The 14852-nt window shown below is 51.9% G+C and overlaps 1 protein-coding gene across 1 annotated transcript; it reads right to left on the reverse strand.

Moving 5' to 3' along the window:
- Positions 1–8423: 8423 nt before the first annotated feature.
- On the reverse strand, positions 8424–13994 carry CLDN19 (claudin 19). The gene is made up of 5 exons (XM_005901370.3): positions 13251–13994; positions 11824–11988; positions 11631–11715; positions 9665–9817; positions 8424–8950 (listed from the first exon to the last, which is right to left on the reverse strand). Exons 1-5 carry the CDS (start codon positions 13471–13473, stop codon positions 8902–8904), a joined length of 675 nt encoding a protein of 224 aa, XP_005901432.1. The 5' UTR covers positions 13474–13994; the 3' UTR covers positions 8424–8901.
- Between the last annotated feature and the right edge of the window lie 858 nt (positions 13995–14852).

Genomic DNA, 14852 nt, shown 5'->3' on the forward strand with positions numbered 1-14852 from the left:
AAAGTACTGGAGTTTCAGCTTTAGCATCATTCCTTCCAAAGAAATCCCAGGGCTGATCTCCTTCACAATGGACTGATTGGATCTCCTTGCAGTCCAAGGGACTCTCAAGAGTCTTCTCCAACACCACAGTTCAAAAGCATCAATTCTTCGGCACTCAGCTTTCTTCACAGTCCCAATTCTCACATCCACACATGACCACTGGAAAAACCATAGCCTTGACTAGACAGACTTGTTGGCAAAGTAATGTCTCTGCTTTTGAATATGCTATCTAGGTTGGTCATAACTTTCCTTCCAAGGAGTAAGCGTCTTTTAATTTCATGGCTGCAGTCACCATCTGCAGTGATTTTGGAGCCCAAAAAATAAAGTCTGACACTTTCCACTGTTTCCCCATCTATTTCCCATGAAGTGATGGGACCAGATGCCATGATCTTCATTTTCTGAATGTTGAGCTTTAAGCCAACTTTTTCACTCTCCTCTTTCACTTTCATCAAGAGGCTTTTTAGTTCCTCTTCACTTTCTACCATAAGGGTGGCGTCATCTGCATATCTGAGGTTATTGATATTTCTCCCGGCAATCTTGATTCCAGGAGACTATCATTTTACTAGTTGCTGGCAACTGAAATAAAGCAAAATTTCCACCAAAAAAAAAAAAAAAAAAACACTAGGCAAAATATATAATTTTTTAAGCTTTAAGAGATTAAACTACAAACTACTAGTCTAGGTCCAGGAGAGGATGAAAGGGTAGAAAAGTAAGTGATTTTCAGGGCTTCCTTTCCCCTGGATATGTTTGAAAATCTAGACAAGACAACAGAGCCTGGGTGCTTATCTGGAAGCTTAAGTTTGCTGGCCTGGAAGAGGCAGTTGTAACTGCTAGAGGGCCCACTGAGCATGTGAACCCTTGTGTATTACCCCATGCTTTAAGTTGAGGACTTTGAATGGTTACCATGGTAGTAAATTAACCAACCCTCACATAGATTGCCACCTGACTTGGAGTCATATGGCGGCCCAGAGATCTCAAGCCCTAGGCTTCAATAAAGGTAATCCTGAGTTGCTGGTTCCACTACCCCCCTACCCCAGGCACCCAGCTAAAGCAATTGAAAATAATATAATCCTAGGCTTTGAATTATTTCTATAAATGTTTTACAAATGCCAAATCAAGCATACATTCAAAGATGATTAAGTCTACAGGGGACAAGTCATCACAAACAAAGACTAGCAGACGGTGGAAAAAGCCCCACAGGCATCCCAGAGGCCAGAAATATTAGACACAGAATGTAAAGCACCTGTATTTACTGCTTCATTAGATAAAAGACACTCGAAAATTTTAGGACGTGTTATGGGCTGAATTGGGACTCTCTCCAACCCAAATTCATATATTTAAATCCTAACCCCCAGTACTTTTCCAATGTGACTCTAGAACATGAAAGAAAGTGAAAGTGAAGTCGCTCAGTCATGTCCAACTCTTTGCGACCCCGTGGACTGTAGCCTACCTGGCTTCTCAGTCCATGGGATTCTCCAGGCAAGAATACTGGAGTGGGTTACCATTTCCTTCTCCAGGGGATCTTCCCGACCCAGGGATCGAGCCCGGGTCATCCGCATTGGAGGCAGATGCTTTAACCTCTGAGCCACCAGGGAAGCTCCCTATTTGAACATAGAGTCTTTAAAGAGATGAGGTTAAATGAGATCATGGACTGTGAGGCTTAATCCAATATACCTGGTGTCCTTATAAGAAGAGATTAAGACATAGGCACAAGGAAGGACCAGGGCACCAGAAGAGGACAGGCTTCTACCACGTAAAGACAGAGTGTGCAGAGAGAAACTAACTCTGCCTACACCTACACCTTAAACTTTCAGCCTGCAAGAATGTGGGGAAATAAACTTCTGTTGTCTAAGCCACCCAACATACATTATTCTGTTATAGCAACCCTGGCAAACTAATAAAGGAGGGGACCAGAAACTGTATAAATTGACAGCAGATTTTTTAAAATTAGCCAGATGGAAATCTGAGACTATAAAAACACAATACACCAAAGAAATCAATACACAGGTTCAGAAGCTAGTTAAATGCTGAAGATAAAAAGGGAATTCTCTGGCGGTCTAGTGACTAGGACTCCACGCTTTCACTGTTGAGGGCCTGGGTTCAATCCTGGTCAGAGAATGAAAATCCCACAAGCCATGCAGTACAGTCAAAAAATAAAAATAAATATTAGAGATAGTTGAAGGAAATCATTTCTAATGAAATACAGAGAATAAACAATGTGGAAAACAGGAGAAAAGCTAAGAGAGAATATAGTAAGAAAATCAACCAGTCTGTAATTGTAGCCACAGAAGAAAGAAAAAAAGGAAAAAATTGAAGAGATGATGACTGAGACTCAATCAGAAATGACTGGAGTGGGGAGAGGGGCACCAAAAGAGTCAATAATCCCAAAGAAGTTAAACAAAAAGAAATCCACATCTAAACACATCAAAAATGATAGCACAATTTTTTTTTTAAATGGCAAAAGAATATATTAGGGAGCCAGGGAGAAAAAAAGATTACTTTCGGAGAAGTGACATTTAAGCTGATATTTCTCAACAGAAACAATGGATGCCAGAAAATAGTAAAATGATAGTCTTAGAGTAGAAAAGTATCTTCAGTGACCTGAAAGAAAATAATTGCCAACCTAGGATTCCATACACAGTAGGATATGAAGGTAAAAAAAAAAAAAAAAAAAAGACATTTAGAGATAATAATGAAGAACACTCACAAGCAGCAGATGGGCATTAACAAGCAGAAGATAATGATCCTATTTGAAATATTAGGAGATACAAAAGGAATGAAAAGCAAAGTAAGAAGTAAGTCCTAAACCAAGGTTGCCTACCTCTGAGCTGGGGTAGAAGCAAAAACTGCCTGACACTAGAGAGAAATCGGAAACTTGTTATTAAGATCCTGAATTGCTACAAAACAGAAATCTGCTTCCTGATGGGAGGGCAGGAAACTCCCACCCAAGACATCACAAGTCATCACAAGGCAGGGGTCAGATGCTCAGGTGCACAGGGCCCATCTATGACTAAGTCTGGAACAGAACTGAGAAAACCTCTGCCACCAACATGAGCCTTGTGTCATAAGGCGAGCAATGGCAAGCTGTTTCTGGGGAGGGAACAAGAGCATGGAGAGAGATTTCCTTTGGTGCCAGCATGCAGAAAGTGTTGAATGCCAAGGCTCAGTAACAGTAAGAAAAACTCCGGATTCCAGGTCTCAAACTAAGCACCAGGTATCAGCAGAAGTGAAGAATTGCTTAGATGTGCTCATCAAATGATGACACAGTGGAGGAAAACGTCTTGATCTTAAAGACAAGTCCGTAGAAATTATACAAACCAAAACATGGGGAAAACAGACCACTGAAGAGCTGTGACACAATATCCAGCATGTGACTGAAGTAGCTGCTGAAGATAGGAAAAATGTAGCAGAAGAAACATTTGAAAAAATAATGGCTGCAAATTTTCCAAAGTCAATGAAAGTTAATACATCACAGATCCAGGAAGCTCAGAAAACATGAAGCAAAATGAACACAAAGGGAAAAATACATCTAGGCACATCATAGTCAGATTTAAGAAAACTGAAGACAGAGAAAATCTGACAAACAGCCAGAGAGAAACAAAGGAACTACAATATGAACTACAGCAGACTTTTGATTTAAAAACTATGTAAGCTAGAAAACACTAGCACAAGATCTACAAAGTGCTGAAAAAGGATGAAGGAGTCAACCTAGAATTCTATACTCAGCAAAAACATCTTTCAAAAATGAAGGTGAAAGATTCTGTTTTCGTCATAGGTGAGTTCAAAGCTTCCATCTCTATCTTGGGAGTCACCTACACTTGTCTTGTTTCATTACTGGTGGTATTAACTCATCACTTGATTAAGATATGTCCACTGTGCTTATCATTGCAAAATTAAGTGTTTTGTACTTCTTAGTTAATAAGTTACATGTACTGCCATTTTACTGTAAAGCTTTTCCCCCACTTAATTATTCATATCTCTAGGAACTAGTGGATTCTTATTTTTATTCACAGAGTTAAAATCCATTACTGTCACTATGTATTTTGATGATCAAATTGTTCCAGATAAAATCAGAGGGAACCCTTTAATCCGGCTCCTGAATCCTTTAGACACTTCTCCATCGTTCCTTGAGCACATTCTTACTTTCTGGAGCAAGATGCTCCAAGCTTATTTTGTACTTTCCTTGAATCTCCCTGGGGTTCTGCGTGGTATTCAGAAATCAAGACATGAGCTTGCCCTTGGGGGTCATTGCTTCTTGGCCTGTCTAGGGGATGTACAGTCAGCCCTCAGTTCTCATGGGAGATTGGTTCCAGAACCACACCCATCCACCCCCTCCCCTGCCGACCACAATCATACCAAAATCCCTGAATGCTCAAGTCCTTTATATAAAATACTGTAGTACAGTGGGCTCTCCATATTTCCAGTTCCATGTCCGTGGTTACAGAAGGCTCTGTGTATGTATATTACACACATGTACGTATACAACTGTACCTATTTCTACATTTATCTACATATATCAAAAGTTGTATGTTCATCCGCATACCTCCAACTCTGATCCAACACCTCAAGAGTTATTCTAGTCTTCCCCCTTTCCAACTCTGTAAATCCATTCTCTCACAGTGAGGAGACTGGCTCCAATTACCTCCTGTGTATATACTTATTGGGGCTTCCCAGGTGATTCAGTGGTAAAGAATCCTCCTGCAATGCAGGGGATGAGGGTTTGGTCCCTGGGTCAGGAAGATCCCCTGGAGAAGGAAATGGCAACCCACTCCAGTATTTTTGCCTGGGAAATCCCACGGACAGAGGAGCCTGGCAGGCTACAGGCTGTGGGGTCACAAGTCAGAGATGAATGAGCGACTGCTGCTGCTGCTGCTGCTGCTAAGTCACTTCATTCGTGTCCGACTCTGTGCGACCCCATAGATGGCAGCCCACTAGGCTCCTCTGCCCCCGGGATTCTCCAGGCAAGAATACTGGAGTGGGTAAACAATGACAAATTTACTTATTTGTTCAATCCCTTTATATGTAACCAATCTCCAAACCCGCCAACCAAGGGCTCTTCAGCTTTGTGGCAACCACATGGGCTACCAACACAGAGAGTGAGCAGCAGGGCTTCAGGTTTGACTCTGACTCCATAGCGTTGTGTCAGTCCTCTGATGCTCTCAAGAATTGTTTAACCTTTCCTTAATAATTTTTTTCTTTTTAAAAAAATTTTACTGAAGTACAGTTGATTTATAGTTGATGTACAGTACCCTGGAGAAGGAACTAATAATACCCACTCCTGTATTGTGGCCTGGAGAATTCCAAGGACGGTATAGTCAATGGGGTCTCAAAGAGTCGGACACGACTGAGCAACTTTCACTCACTCTCGGTTGATTTACAACGTAATGTTAATTTCTGCTGTTCGGCAAAGTGATTGTTTCCTCCACATTTCTAGTTTTTTTTAAACAAGAATATATAGTATCCAGAATAAAATTGCCTGCAATATTCTCATAAATTGAACTAAGTATTAGTTTTTGTGCTCTCTGAGGAGAGGTGGTCAGGAAGCACTTCTCTGGGTGTTGCCCATTCTTATGTCCAGTTTGGCCTGGATCAGGTTTAGTTGTGCTCCCCACAATCTTCCCAACTCTAGACAAAATCTTAAATTGAACCACTTTCATTATATCCAGTTATTCAATGGTAGCTCAGTTGAAATTCTCATCCAGAAAAGGAGAAGCCACACACAGCTCTCACTAGCCTACACCTGCCTTTCCGAAATGCTCCAGAATCACCCAGAGATCTCCTGAAAATGCTGAATCTGTTTCTCCTAGTCTGGAGTGGAGCCTGAAATTCTGCACTTGTAACAAGGTTTTGGGTGATGTGATGCTTGTGGCCAGAAGACTCTGCTTTGAGTGACAAGAGTCTTCATCACCTTTATTCCAATGGAAAGTATAAAAATTACAAACCAGCAAAACTCAGATGTATTTTTAACCTTTTGATTTTTTTTTTCATTTTCAAATGCACAGAAAAGAACAGAGTGAACCCCTAAGTACCACTGGCATTTACCAGTCTTATTTTATAATCCCCTGCCTCTGACTTTTCTATTCCTAGAGTTTTTTAAAGAAAACCCAACCATTACATTGTTTCAGTGTGCACTTCTGACAGACAAGGCTTAAAAATGATAACCAGTGTCATTATCACATAAAATGAATAATATATAACACAAAGTTAACCATAATTCCTTGACATCATCTAATACTCAGTTCCTATCTATACTCTCAGATGCAGGCAATAGATGAGATCTGGTCAGATACTCCAGCACCTGGTTCACACCCCTTAGCTGAACATCTGTTACCATGGTACTCAGGATTTCCTTCGAGGCTGAGGGTACAGATATATCCCTCCCCAAACCATCTTTTATGGCCTGCCAATTTCATTCTTAGCTTCTCTGGTGGCTCAGACGGTCAAGAATCTGCCTGCCATGCAGGAGACCTGGGTTTGATCTCTGAGTCAGGAAGATCCCCTGGAAAAGGGAATGGCAACCCACTCCAGTAATTCTTGGCTGGAGAATTCTATGGACGGAAGAACCTGGAGGGCTTCAGTCCATGGGGTTGCAAAGAGTCAGACACAACTGAGCAACTAACACTTAATTTCATCCTTGAAAGAACTCTGCTAGTAAAATAATAACAGCAACCTACCTGGGTCTCCTCTCAGTCCTCTAGCCTTGCGGCTGGGGTAGGAAACAGGAGGCCTGGACAGTGGACCCTGTCACAGGTTGGCAGACTGTGATGTGAAGGTGACTGTGATGTAAACATTTGAAAGAGAAGAGGCCTGGGAGGATCAGGCTTCCCAAGCTCTTCTAGCTGCAAACTCCGAACTCTTCCCAGGCATCCACCCATTGCCAGGACCCACTGGGTTGTGAGCGGTCGTCTGACTCTCCACCTGTCCAGTCTTTGGCTCTGGGCACAAAAGACTTCCCTTTACAAAGGATCACACTGAATTTTGCTCCTGCCCGGCTGTAGGGCCACCGGCTGGCCTGGTGCTTGTCTCCCTCACAGCCCATCCCTGAAGCAGCCAGCACACTCTATCCCAACATTTTCCTACCAAGTCCCAAGCCTCTGGTGGTCCCTGAACCACAAGAGATAACACATGGCTGTGTGTGACAGAAGTCACACTCAAAACCGTTTCAGTGGAAAGGGTTTTATTTATTCACTGGGAGAGTGTGGTGTTCTCACGGAACGGCCTGGTCTCAGGAAAGGCAGAGGGAGAGGGGCTTCCTTTCGTCTTTCTCGCCTCTTGTTTTACCTGCCTTTCGAGACTGCCTCAGAGGGGCAAGAAATGTGGCTGTCACAGCCCCGAGCTTCACAGAAGCTCTGAGGCCTCACAGAAGTGCCCTCAGTGTGCTGACCTTTGGTGCCCAGGTCCGCCACATGGCCACCTCAAGTCCATTAGGTTGGGATGCCTAGAGGCGGCGGGGAGGGCTGGACATCAGCTCCCCAGGTGACTTGAATGTCCGAGCAGAGCCAAGAACCCCTACGTTACAGTGTCAGGCACCCAGAGAGACTCTGCCATAGCTCTCGTTCACCTCTCACCTCGTTCGAGAGGCAGGGCTCTAGTGAACCCATTTAGCCGCAGCCACCCACCCCTTCTAGCCCCTCAGGCGCACCCCTGTAGGCGCAGCTGCTGCCACGCCTGGCCGCCCGTGGACAATCCCACAGCAGCTCTGCCGTCTGCTTCTCCCCTCCCTTCTGCTGGAGCCGGATGGTCATCTCGTCTGACTTCACCTCTCAGGGGCATGTCAGGGGGAGACGGTTGAGCTGTGTCCTTGGGATCTTGACTGGGTAGGAGATGTCACTGGATGGGTGGTGGAGAAAGCCAGAAGAGAACTGGCTAAGGAGGGCAGGAGAAGGTAAGGGACAGTTCTTTCCGAGAGCTGTGGTCAGCTCATTCTGGTTGGGAGAGACAGAGGGCAGAGGCCAGAGAGAGACCCAGGGTCCCGGGAGGACGTCTAGGGTGGGCAACACCTGAGCATGAGGGCAAGGGCTCATTTTCCCTACATTCCTTTGAGGACGTCTCTTGCGTCTATTGGAAAAGGAAATGGCAACCCATTCCAGTGTTCCTGCCTGAAAAATCCTATGACAGAGGAGCCTGGCGGCCTACAGTCCAAGGGGTACCAAAGAGTGGGACACGACTGAGCGACTAAGCCGTGCACACAGTTGCTTCTATACTAAGGAGGTGATAACTGTACTTCCAAGACCCAAAGCCCTTCCAGCTCTGCCCACAGCCCTGTGTGAGGCCACAGCTCCAGCCACTGCCTCAAGCAGCCTCAGGCTGCCCCTCCCTACTCTGGTTCCAGGGCAGAAACAGTGGGGTCTCAGCAGACTGGAGAGGAAGAGGGGTGTGGGTGTGGGAGAGGTGGCAGCACTGGGCTGGGAGCAGAGTTTCCGCCACTCCTGCAAGACCCTACCGTCCTTCCCTCAGGCACTTCTCCAGGCAGCCAACTCCTGGAGGGCTCTCGGTGGGCTCTCACCCAGCTCTGACCCTGAGCTGCAAGTGAGAGGGCCTCCCTGGGATCACCCCCTTTCCCAGGAGGCCTCCAGGACAGCCAGAGCAGCAGGGCTGCGTCTCTGACCAAGGAGGTGCTGGTGCCAACCTAAGGACGGTCAGGGAGGATCCTGCTCAGCTCGCATGTGCTGTGTAACGCTTACTGGACCTGTCTCCCCGTCTTTGTGCCCAAGGAGCCCAGGGTCCAGCTCTGCCGTACCAGAGACGGATCAAATGACACCACACTCGGAGCTGGATGTTCACTTTTCTTTCCAAAAAAAATATCAAGCCCATAGTCTAGGTGTGGCAAGGCGGGGCAGAGCCAGGCTGGGGACCTGGACATTACACACCCAGGGGGCCCTTGGTGGAGGCGGGCAATTTAACAACTGGTCTGAAAGTCAAAAGAGAGGAGAGCTAGTTAGTGGGGTGAGCAGAGGGCAGCGGGGCTGGGGCAGGGGCTGTGGGGTTCAGGCCCAGACCCAGGGACTGGCAAGTGCAATTCACAGCAGCCCTGCGGCGGGAGCCCATTTCTGGGGCAGGGGTGACATGGCCTCGCTCAGCCATCTGTGTGAGTGTCCACGCAGCTCCAGGCATACTGGAAGACCTGAATTCAGAGGCAGCAGGGCCACGCCTCCTGGTCTCTCTGAACCCACTTCCTTGTGTGTGTAATCGGGGACAAGTGTCATCCTGACGTTACTTCCTTCCTGGGGTTGTGAGAAGCCCCGTGGGCCAGGGGGACAATGGGCTCTGGCCACCTCCAGGGCGTCTTTATTGCTGCGTCCTCCAGGCCCAGCACAGAGTAGTCACTCACTCAACCAGCGGATGAGTGAATAAGTGGCCATGAAAGGAACTGCAGCTGGCTGGGGTGTGGACAGGTCCCTGCTTGTACCTGGCCCTGGCCCTGGCCCCAGCAGCACAGGAGGGCTGAGGCCTGCCTCCTGCCTCTCTCTGAATGTCTGGGTCTAAGTCTCAGAACGCAGACTGGGTGCCTAGGTTGGGGACAAGCTGCTCAGAGCCCTAACCGACCTGGGGGACCCCCCGAGCCCTCCTGGCCCCACCCGGGGTGCCGCACAGGCCGGCGGGTGCTGGGCAGGCTCAGACGTACTCTCGGGCAGCCGTGGAGGGGCCTGGCCGGTAGGGCTGCGGGCTGTTGTTGGCTCGTTCCGGCTCCGGACACGTGCAGCAGAGGAAGGAGCCGCCCAGCAGGGCCAGGCCTGCGGCTGCCCAGCCCACAAACAGGGCTGGGCCGAACTCGTACCTGCGAGGGGTGGAGGACGCCATCAGGTGTGACTGTGCCTACCCCCCGCCCCGCCCCGACCTCCCCCGGGGGCCTCCCAGCCTCTGCCTGGCAGAGCGGAGGGTGGGCAGGGCATGGGGAGCGGAGGCTGGGGCCTCACAAGCCTCCTTGGGCTCTCTGGGGAAGCTGGGGTGAACCCACATCTGAGGAAGTTGGGATGAACGCACATCCTTTCTTCAGCCCCTGTCGCAGCACATCAACACCACAGACCCAGAGTGACCCAGGCCCAGGCTGGTCTGCTCCGTGCAACCTCGGGCCTCTTTCCTCCTCTGGCCAGTGCAAGGTGGGGTGTGTGTGGCTGGGGAGGGGGGCTGGGGGGGAGGGGGAGCGGGGGTCAGGGAGGGGAGGAACGGAGCAGTCCAGCCACCTCTCTTGGTCATGGTCTGGCCCACGGAACTCGCCACTGGGCTCTCACTGCCCTCTGGGGAAGGCCAGACTCCTCCGCCTTTTCCATCTGGCACTCCAGCCTCTCCACCCCTAGACTAGGTGGGACAGCCCGGCGTCCCCTCTGCAGCCACCTTTGTTTCCGAGGCGCCCCCTGCTGGAGTGTCCCCTACCTGCGTCCCCTCTGCCTCCCGGACCCAGTGTAGATACCACCTCCTCCAGCAGCTTTCCCTGACCGCTTTGCTCGCCACCTGGCACTGACTCTCACATGGTGGCTGATCAGTTCCTTGCTTGTCTGGCTCCCTGGGGAGCACCTTAAGGGCAGACAGCACCGGATTCATCTATGTCCCCAGGGCCCAGCACAGGGCCTGCGATTCGGGCAACCTTGAGGAATGCTGAAGGAACAGGCTGAGTGTCAGCCTGGCGTCTCTGAGCTGGGCTACCTCTTGCTTCGCAGGTTTTTGTGGTTACAGCTGCCAGCCTCGGGGATTGAACCTCATCCTGAAGTCTCCTTTTCCTCCCCTCTCCATATTGCTGCCTCCTCCAGGGAGCCCTCCAGACTGCAATGACCCAGCCATCTCTCCTCATCCTCCACCCCAGGCCTCAAGGTCTGTTGGGATATCTGGGGTTGAGACTGTCCCATTCTCTGCTCCTGGCAGAGCTGAGAGGTAAGGGGAGGGGCCAGTCCCTTCACAGAGCCCCTTATTTGGCCCCCACACCTTGACCTTACAAGTCCTGACCATTTTAGCCTCTAAGTATCTCTGCCCCTCAGCCCTAAGCCCTCTGCTCTAGACCTCTACAACAGAACCTTACTGGCCTTGCCCACTCCCCATCATTCTCACACCACAGCCAGAGGGATTGTCCTGCCTTCCACCCCTAGAGGGGGGAAACACAGCTTCCTATGGCTGCAAGGGCCTCTGCCATCTTCCCTTAAGACTTTTCCAACCTCATCTCTTTGGCTCAAAGTCATTGTGCCTCCTACAGAAATAAGAACCCAGGCACTGTGCTAGGTCCCTTACCTGCACCATCTCACAGAACCCTCACAACCACACTAAGCTGTGTCCCTGGTCCTAGTTGCATGTTCCAGGGCAGGAAATCAGACACGGAAAGATTAAGGAACTTGCCAGTCAGACAGACAGCCTGTGTGGAGCTGGGATTTAAATCAAGAGCCAGGGCATTACCCCTTGGGGTGGCTTCCATAGGCCTCCCGCCCCGTTGGAGGGCCCAGCCACATGCTGTCTGCTCCCCACGCCAAAGAACTTCTCAGAGACAGCTCCTGGGGCCTGTCCCTTGTTTCCCCTCCAGGCACCCTGCTGGACGAAGGCCAGTGGCCTCAGAGAAGGTGGAGCGAGAGGCCCAGCCATGGCTCAAGTCATGTCCTGGCACTCACCTGGCATTGACAGGTGTGCTGGGGTTGAAGAACTCCTGGGTCACCAGGGTGGCATACCATGAGACGGCCGTCAAAGTGCAGAGGCCTAAGGACAGGGGAGGGAGGTCTCAGCTCTGCTCCGGCCCCCAGATGACCAGCCAGCATGGGGCTACTTGCTACGGTCAAGATGGTGGGGGAGGAGCTGGGCACTTACCCGCCAGGAGGAAGAGGGCACCCCCAGCGATGGCGACACGGCCCTTGGCGATGGGGTTGCTGTCTCCGACCCGGGTGCACTTCATGCCGACGACACTGAGGACCATGGCCACGAAGCCCAGGAGCACAGCCACCACCATCAGGGCTCGTGCTGACTGGATGTGACCTGGGTGGAGCGGGAGGGACTGAGCCGGGGGTGGGAGAAGTAGGCGGGTGGGAGGAGCCCAAGATGGGGGTGCCTGGAGCTGAAGTTGGAGGTGCTACTTGCGTAGGTGTGAGGGGATGGGGAGGGTGAGAGCAGGGTGTGGAGCTGAGCCACACCAGTGAACTCCACCACTCACTCTCGCTTGCGGGGTCCTTGGGATAGTGTGTGGTGACGGGGGGCATGAGTTCTCCCATCTGCTGCTTTCTGACCAGGCGACCCCTTGGGGCCTGGCACAGCCCTCGCAGGCAGTGGGGTTGGGAGGCAGCTTCTCCTGGGGCCTTTCAGATCCGGCAGAAGGAGGAGTTGAGGGATCTGACTCTGGTCACTTTTCCCTCTGCCCCTTGAGTCACCCATGGTAGCTGGATGCCTGCTGCTGGGGTCAGTCCCGGGCCCAGGGGCAGCTCAGGGGATCTGGGTCCCTGATGGAGGCCAGATGACCTGTCTGGTCCGCCGTGGCGGGGGCCATGTGACAGTAGCCTGGCTCAGGCCTGTGGGGCCCTGGGCAGAGGGCGGGGGGTGGGCTCCCAGCTGGGGTAGAGCTATATAGTGCTGTCTGTTCATGAGCCAACTTGTCAGACTCAGCCGCACACCTCAGGAGGAGGAGAACTGCCTGCCTACTCAGGTGCCTGTGTGTGGACGTGCGTGTACATGCACACGCTTGTGTGTGTGTGTTAGTCATGTCTGACTCTGAGACCCCATGGACTGCAGCATGCAGGCTTCCCTGTCCCTCACCATCTCCGGGAGTTTGCTCAAGTTCACGTCCCTTGAATCGGTGTGTGTGTGTGTAGGTGCACCCTAGTGCCCGCACACTTGTCTACGTGGCAGGACTGACAAGTAGATATGTGCACACGTGTGTCTGCACAGAGTGTGGGGAGAAACAGAGGGAGGGGTCTTGACCGAGCCCCTCTGAGTGCCGGCAGTCATCTCCTCCGACCCTCCCAGAGTCCTGCCAGAGTCCTAGTCCTCCCCTTTCCAGATGAGGACATAGAGGGTCAGGGACTCCTTCAAGGCTGCAGTGGCAGAGCCGGCATGTGGACCCACAGTTGCTAGAACTTAGAACCCCTGTTCCCGGACAGGGGACAGGCTGACCTGGCTCTTCACCAGTGCACGGGCTCAGGGGCTGGCGAGTGCAGCCCAGGGCAGATGGCAGACTGTGGGAAAGCCTGCTCCGGGCCCCCCACCCCCACTTCCCGCCTCCCCATCCCAGAGGGCATGAGGCCTACCTTCCAGGGCGAGCAGCGAGTCATAAAGCTTGCACTGCACCTGACCGGTGCTCTGGGAGGCGCAGGACATCCAGAGCCCTTCGTAGAGGCCCACAGCGGTGATGATAGCGTCTCCCGCGTAGGAGGACTGCTTCCACTGCGGCAGGGCTGTGCTGGCGATGATGCCCACCCAGCCACCCATAGCCAGGAAGTAGCCCAGGAGCTGAAGGCCGGAGTTGGCCATGGCCAAGGGAGGGGACTGGGGGTTCCAGGGCTCAGGGCTGGGCCAGGATCCCTGGGGGGGCCGAGATCATGGCCAGGTGACAGGAGCAGCAGGGTGGGAGGGTGGGGTGCAGCAAGTGGTCAGAGGCTGAAGAGGAGAGGCGGCAGCCCTGCAGTGGCAGCAGCAAAGGCAGCAGATCCAGGCTCTAGAATGCAGGGGGAGGCCCAAGCTGGAAAGGCCAGGGGCCCGCCCACAGTAGCCGCCTAAGCCAGGGCAAGGTCCCCAGCAAAGCTCCTCCTGCCCAGCCCCCTGGGGTGGGGGGTGGGGTGGGGCGTGGCCAAGGTGGGTTCCCCTCCCCAGGGATAGAGAAAGGAGGGGCTGGGAGGAGTGACCCAGGCTGGCTCTCAGGGCCTTTTCCCTAGGGGAACCCCTTTAGAAGCTGATACAAGTGCCCTAAATTTCTCATTCCTACCCCAAGCATCAGCCCTGAGATGATGGATGTTGCCATCACACAGTTGATCTGACCCTTGGGGTTTTCTGTCCCTTGCCTGTAGGACGGAAAGAGAATTCCAATTTACAGGCGGTAAGACTAGGGTTAGACATCAAGGAGAACTTTTTGGAGCGGGTTCTGAGGTCAGCTATGGAGAGACTGGGCTGGGGAGGGGATGTTGGGGAGAGAGGTCCTGGGTCCCTGGGACCATGTGTATCAAAAGAGGGGAGGGCCAGACTCACTCAAACAGGGGGTCTATTTGAGATCTGAGGTCGGGGGCAGAAGAGAGACCTCATGAAGGCTGGGACAGAGCTGGCTGCCAGCCAGCCAGGAGCCTGGCAGGGAGGTGGGAGATATCACCAACCTTTGGCATCAGCCTGAAGGAGGGCAGACTGCTCAGGCTGCTAATCCCTTTGCTGGCTGGCTTAACACTCCTGCTGGGGCCTGAGGCACCAGGCCCTGGCCCCTAGCTCTAGAACAGCCTGGTGGGGAGCAGTGGCCTCTGCACATTCCTGGGGTTCAGGTTGCCCCCTCTGAGAGGCCCCCTCTCCTCCTTTCTCCAGTCCCAGCTCAGCCCTCTGGAGCAAGGGAATGTTTAACTCTCGTCGACCTCATTAGCAATCCCCTCACGTTCAGTTCGGCTCCCCAGGCGTGGGTGCCGAGGAATGTCACAATCCTGTTCCTGCTCCCGCCAGCCCCCACCCTCGCCCCCGCACCCGCTCCTACCCAAGCGTCCCACTCGCCTCGCCTTTCCCCATGCTGCGCTGGGGGAAGGCAGGGTCCTGCCGCTGACCCTGGGCTCCAGGCACCCTCCACCCAGAACCCCTCCGCAGGGGCAGCCCCGCCCGCTCCCTCGCATTCTTCACGTGGCTATGCAAACGAGAGGGTGCCAGGCTCTGCAGACAATGCT

Source organism: Bos mutus, chromosome 3, assembly GCF_027580195.1.
Source record: "Bos mutus isolate GX-2022 chromosome 3, NWIPB_WYAK_1.1, whole genome shotgun sequence".
In the NCBI taxonomy this organism is placed as follows: Eukaryota; Metazoa; Chordata; class Mammalia; order Artiodactyla; family Bovidae; genus Bos; species Bos mutus.

Excerpts from the sequence above, each read along its gene's own strand:
- CLDN19 (XM_005901370.3), bottom strand. The coding sequence starts at position 13,473 with ATGGCCAACTCCGGCCTTCAGCTCCTGGGCTACTTCCTGGCTATGGGT. Across the intron at positions 9,818-11,630 it reads AGCACACCTGTCAATGCCAG|GTACGAGTTCGGCCCAGCCC; the intron begins GTGAGTGCCAGG and ends CACCCCTCGCAG. Across the intron at positions 8,951-9,664 it reads CCCTCCACGGCTGCCCGAGA|ACCAGTTGTTAAATTGCCCG; the intron begins GTACGTCTGAGC and ends TTTGACTTTCAG.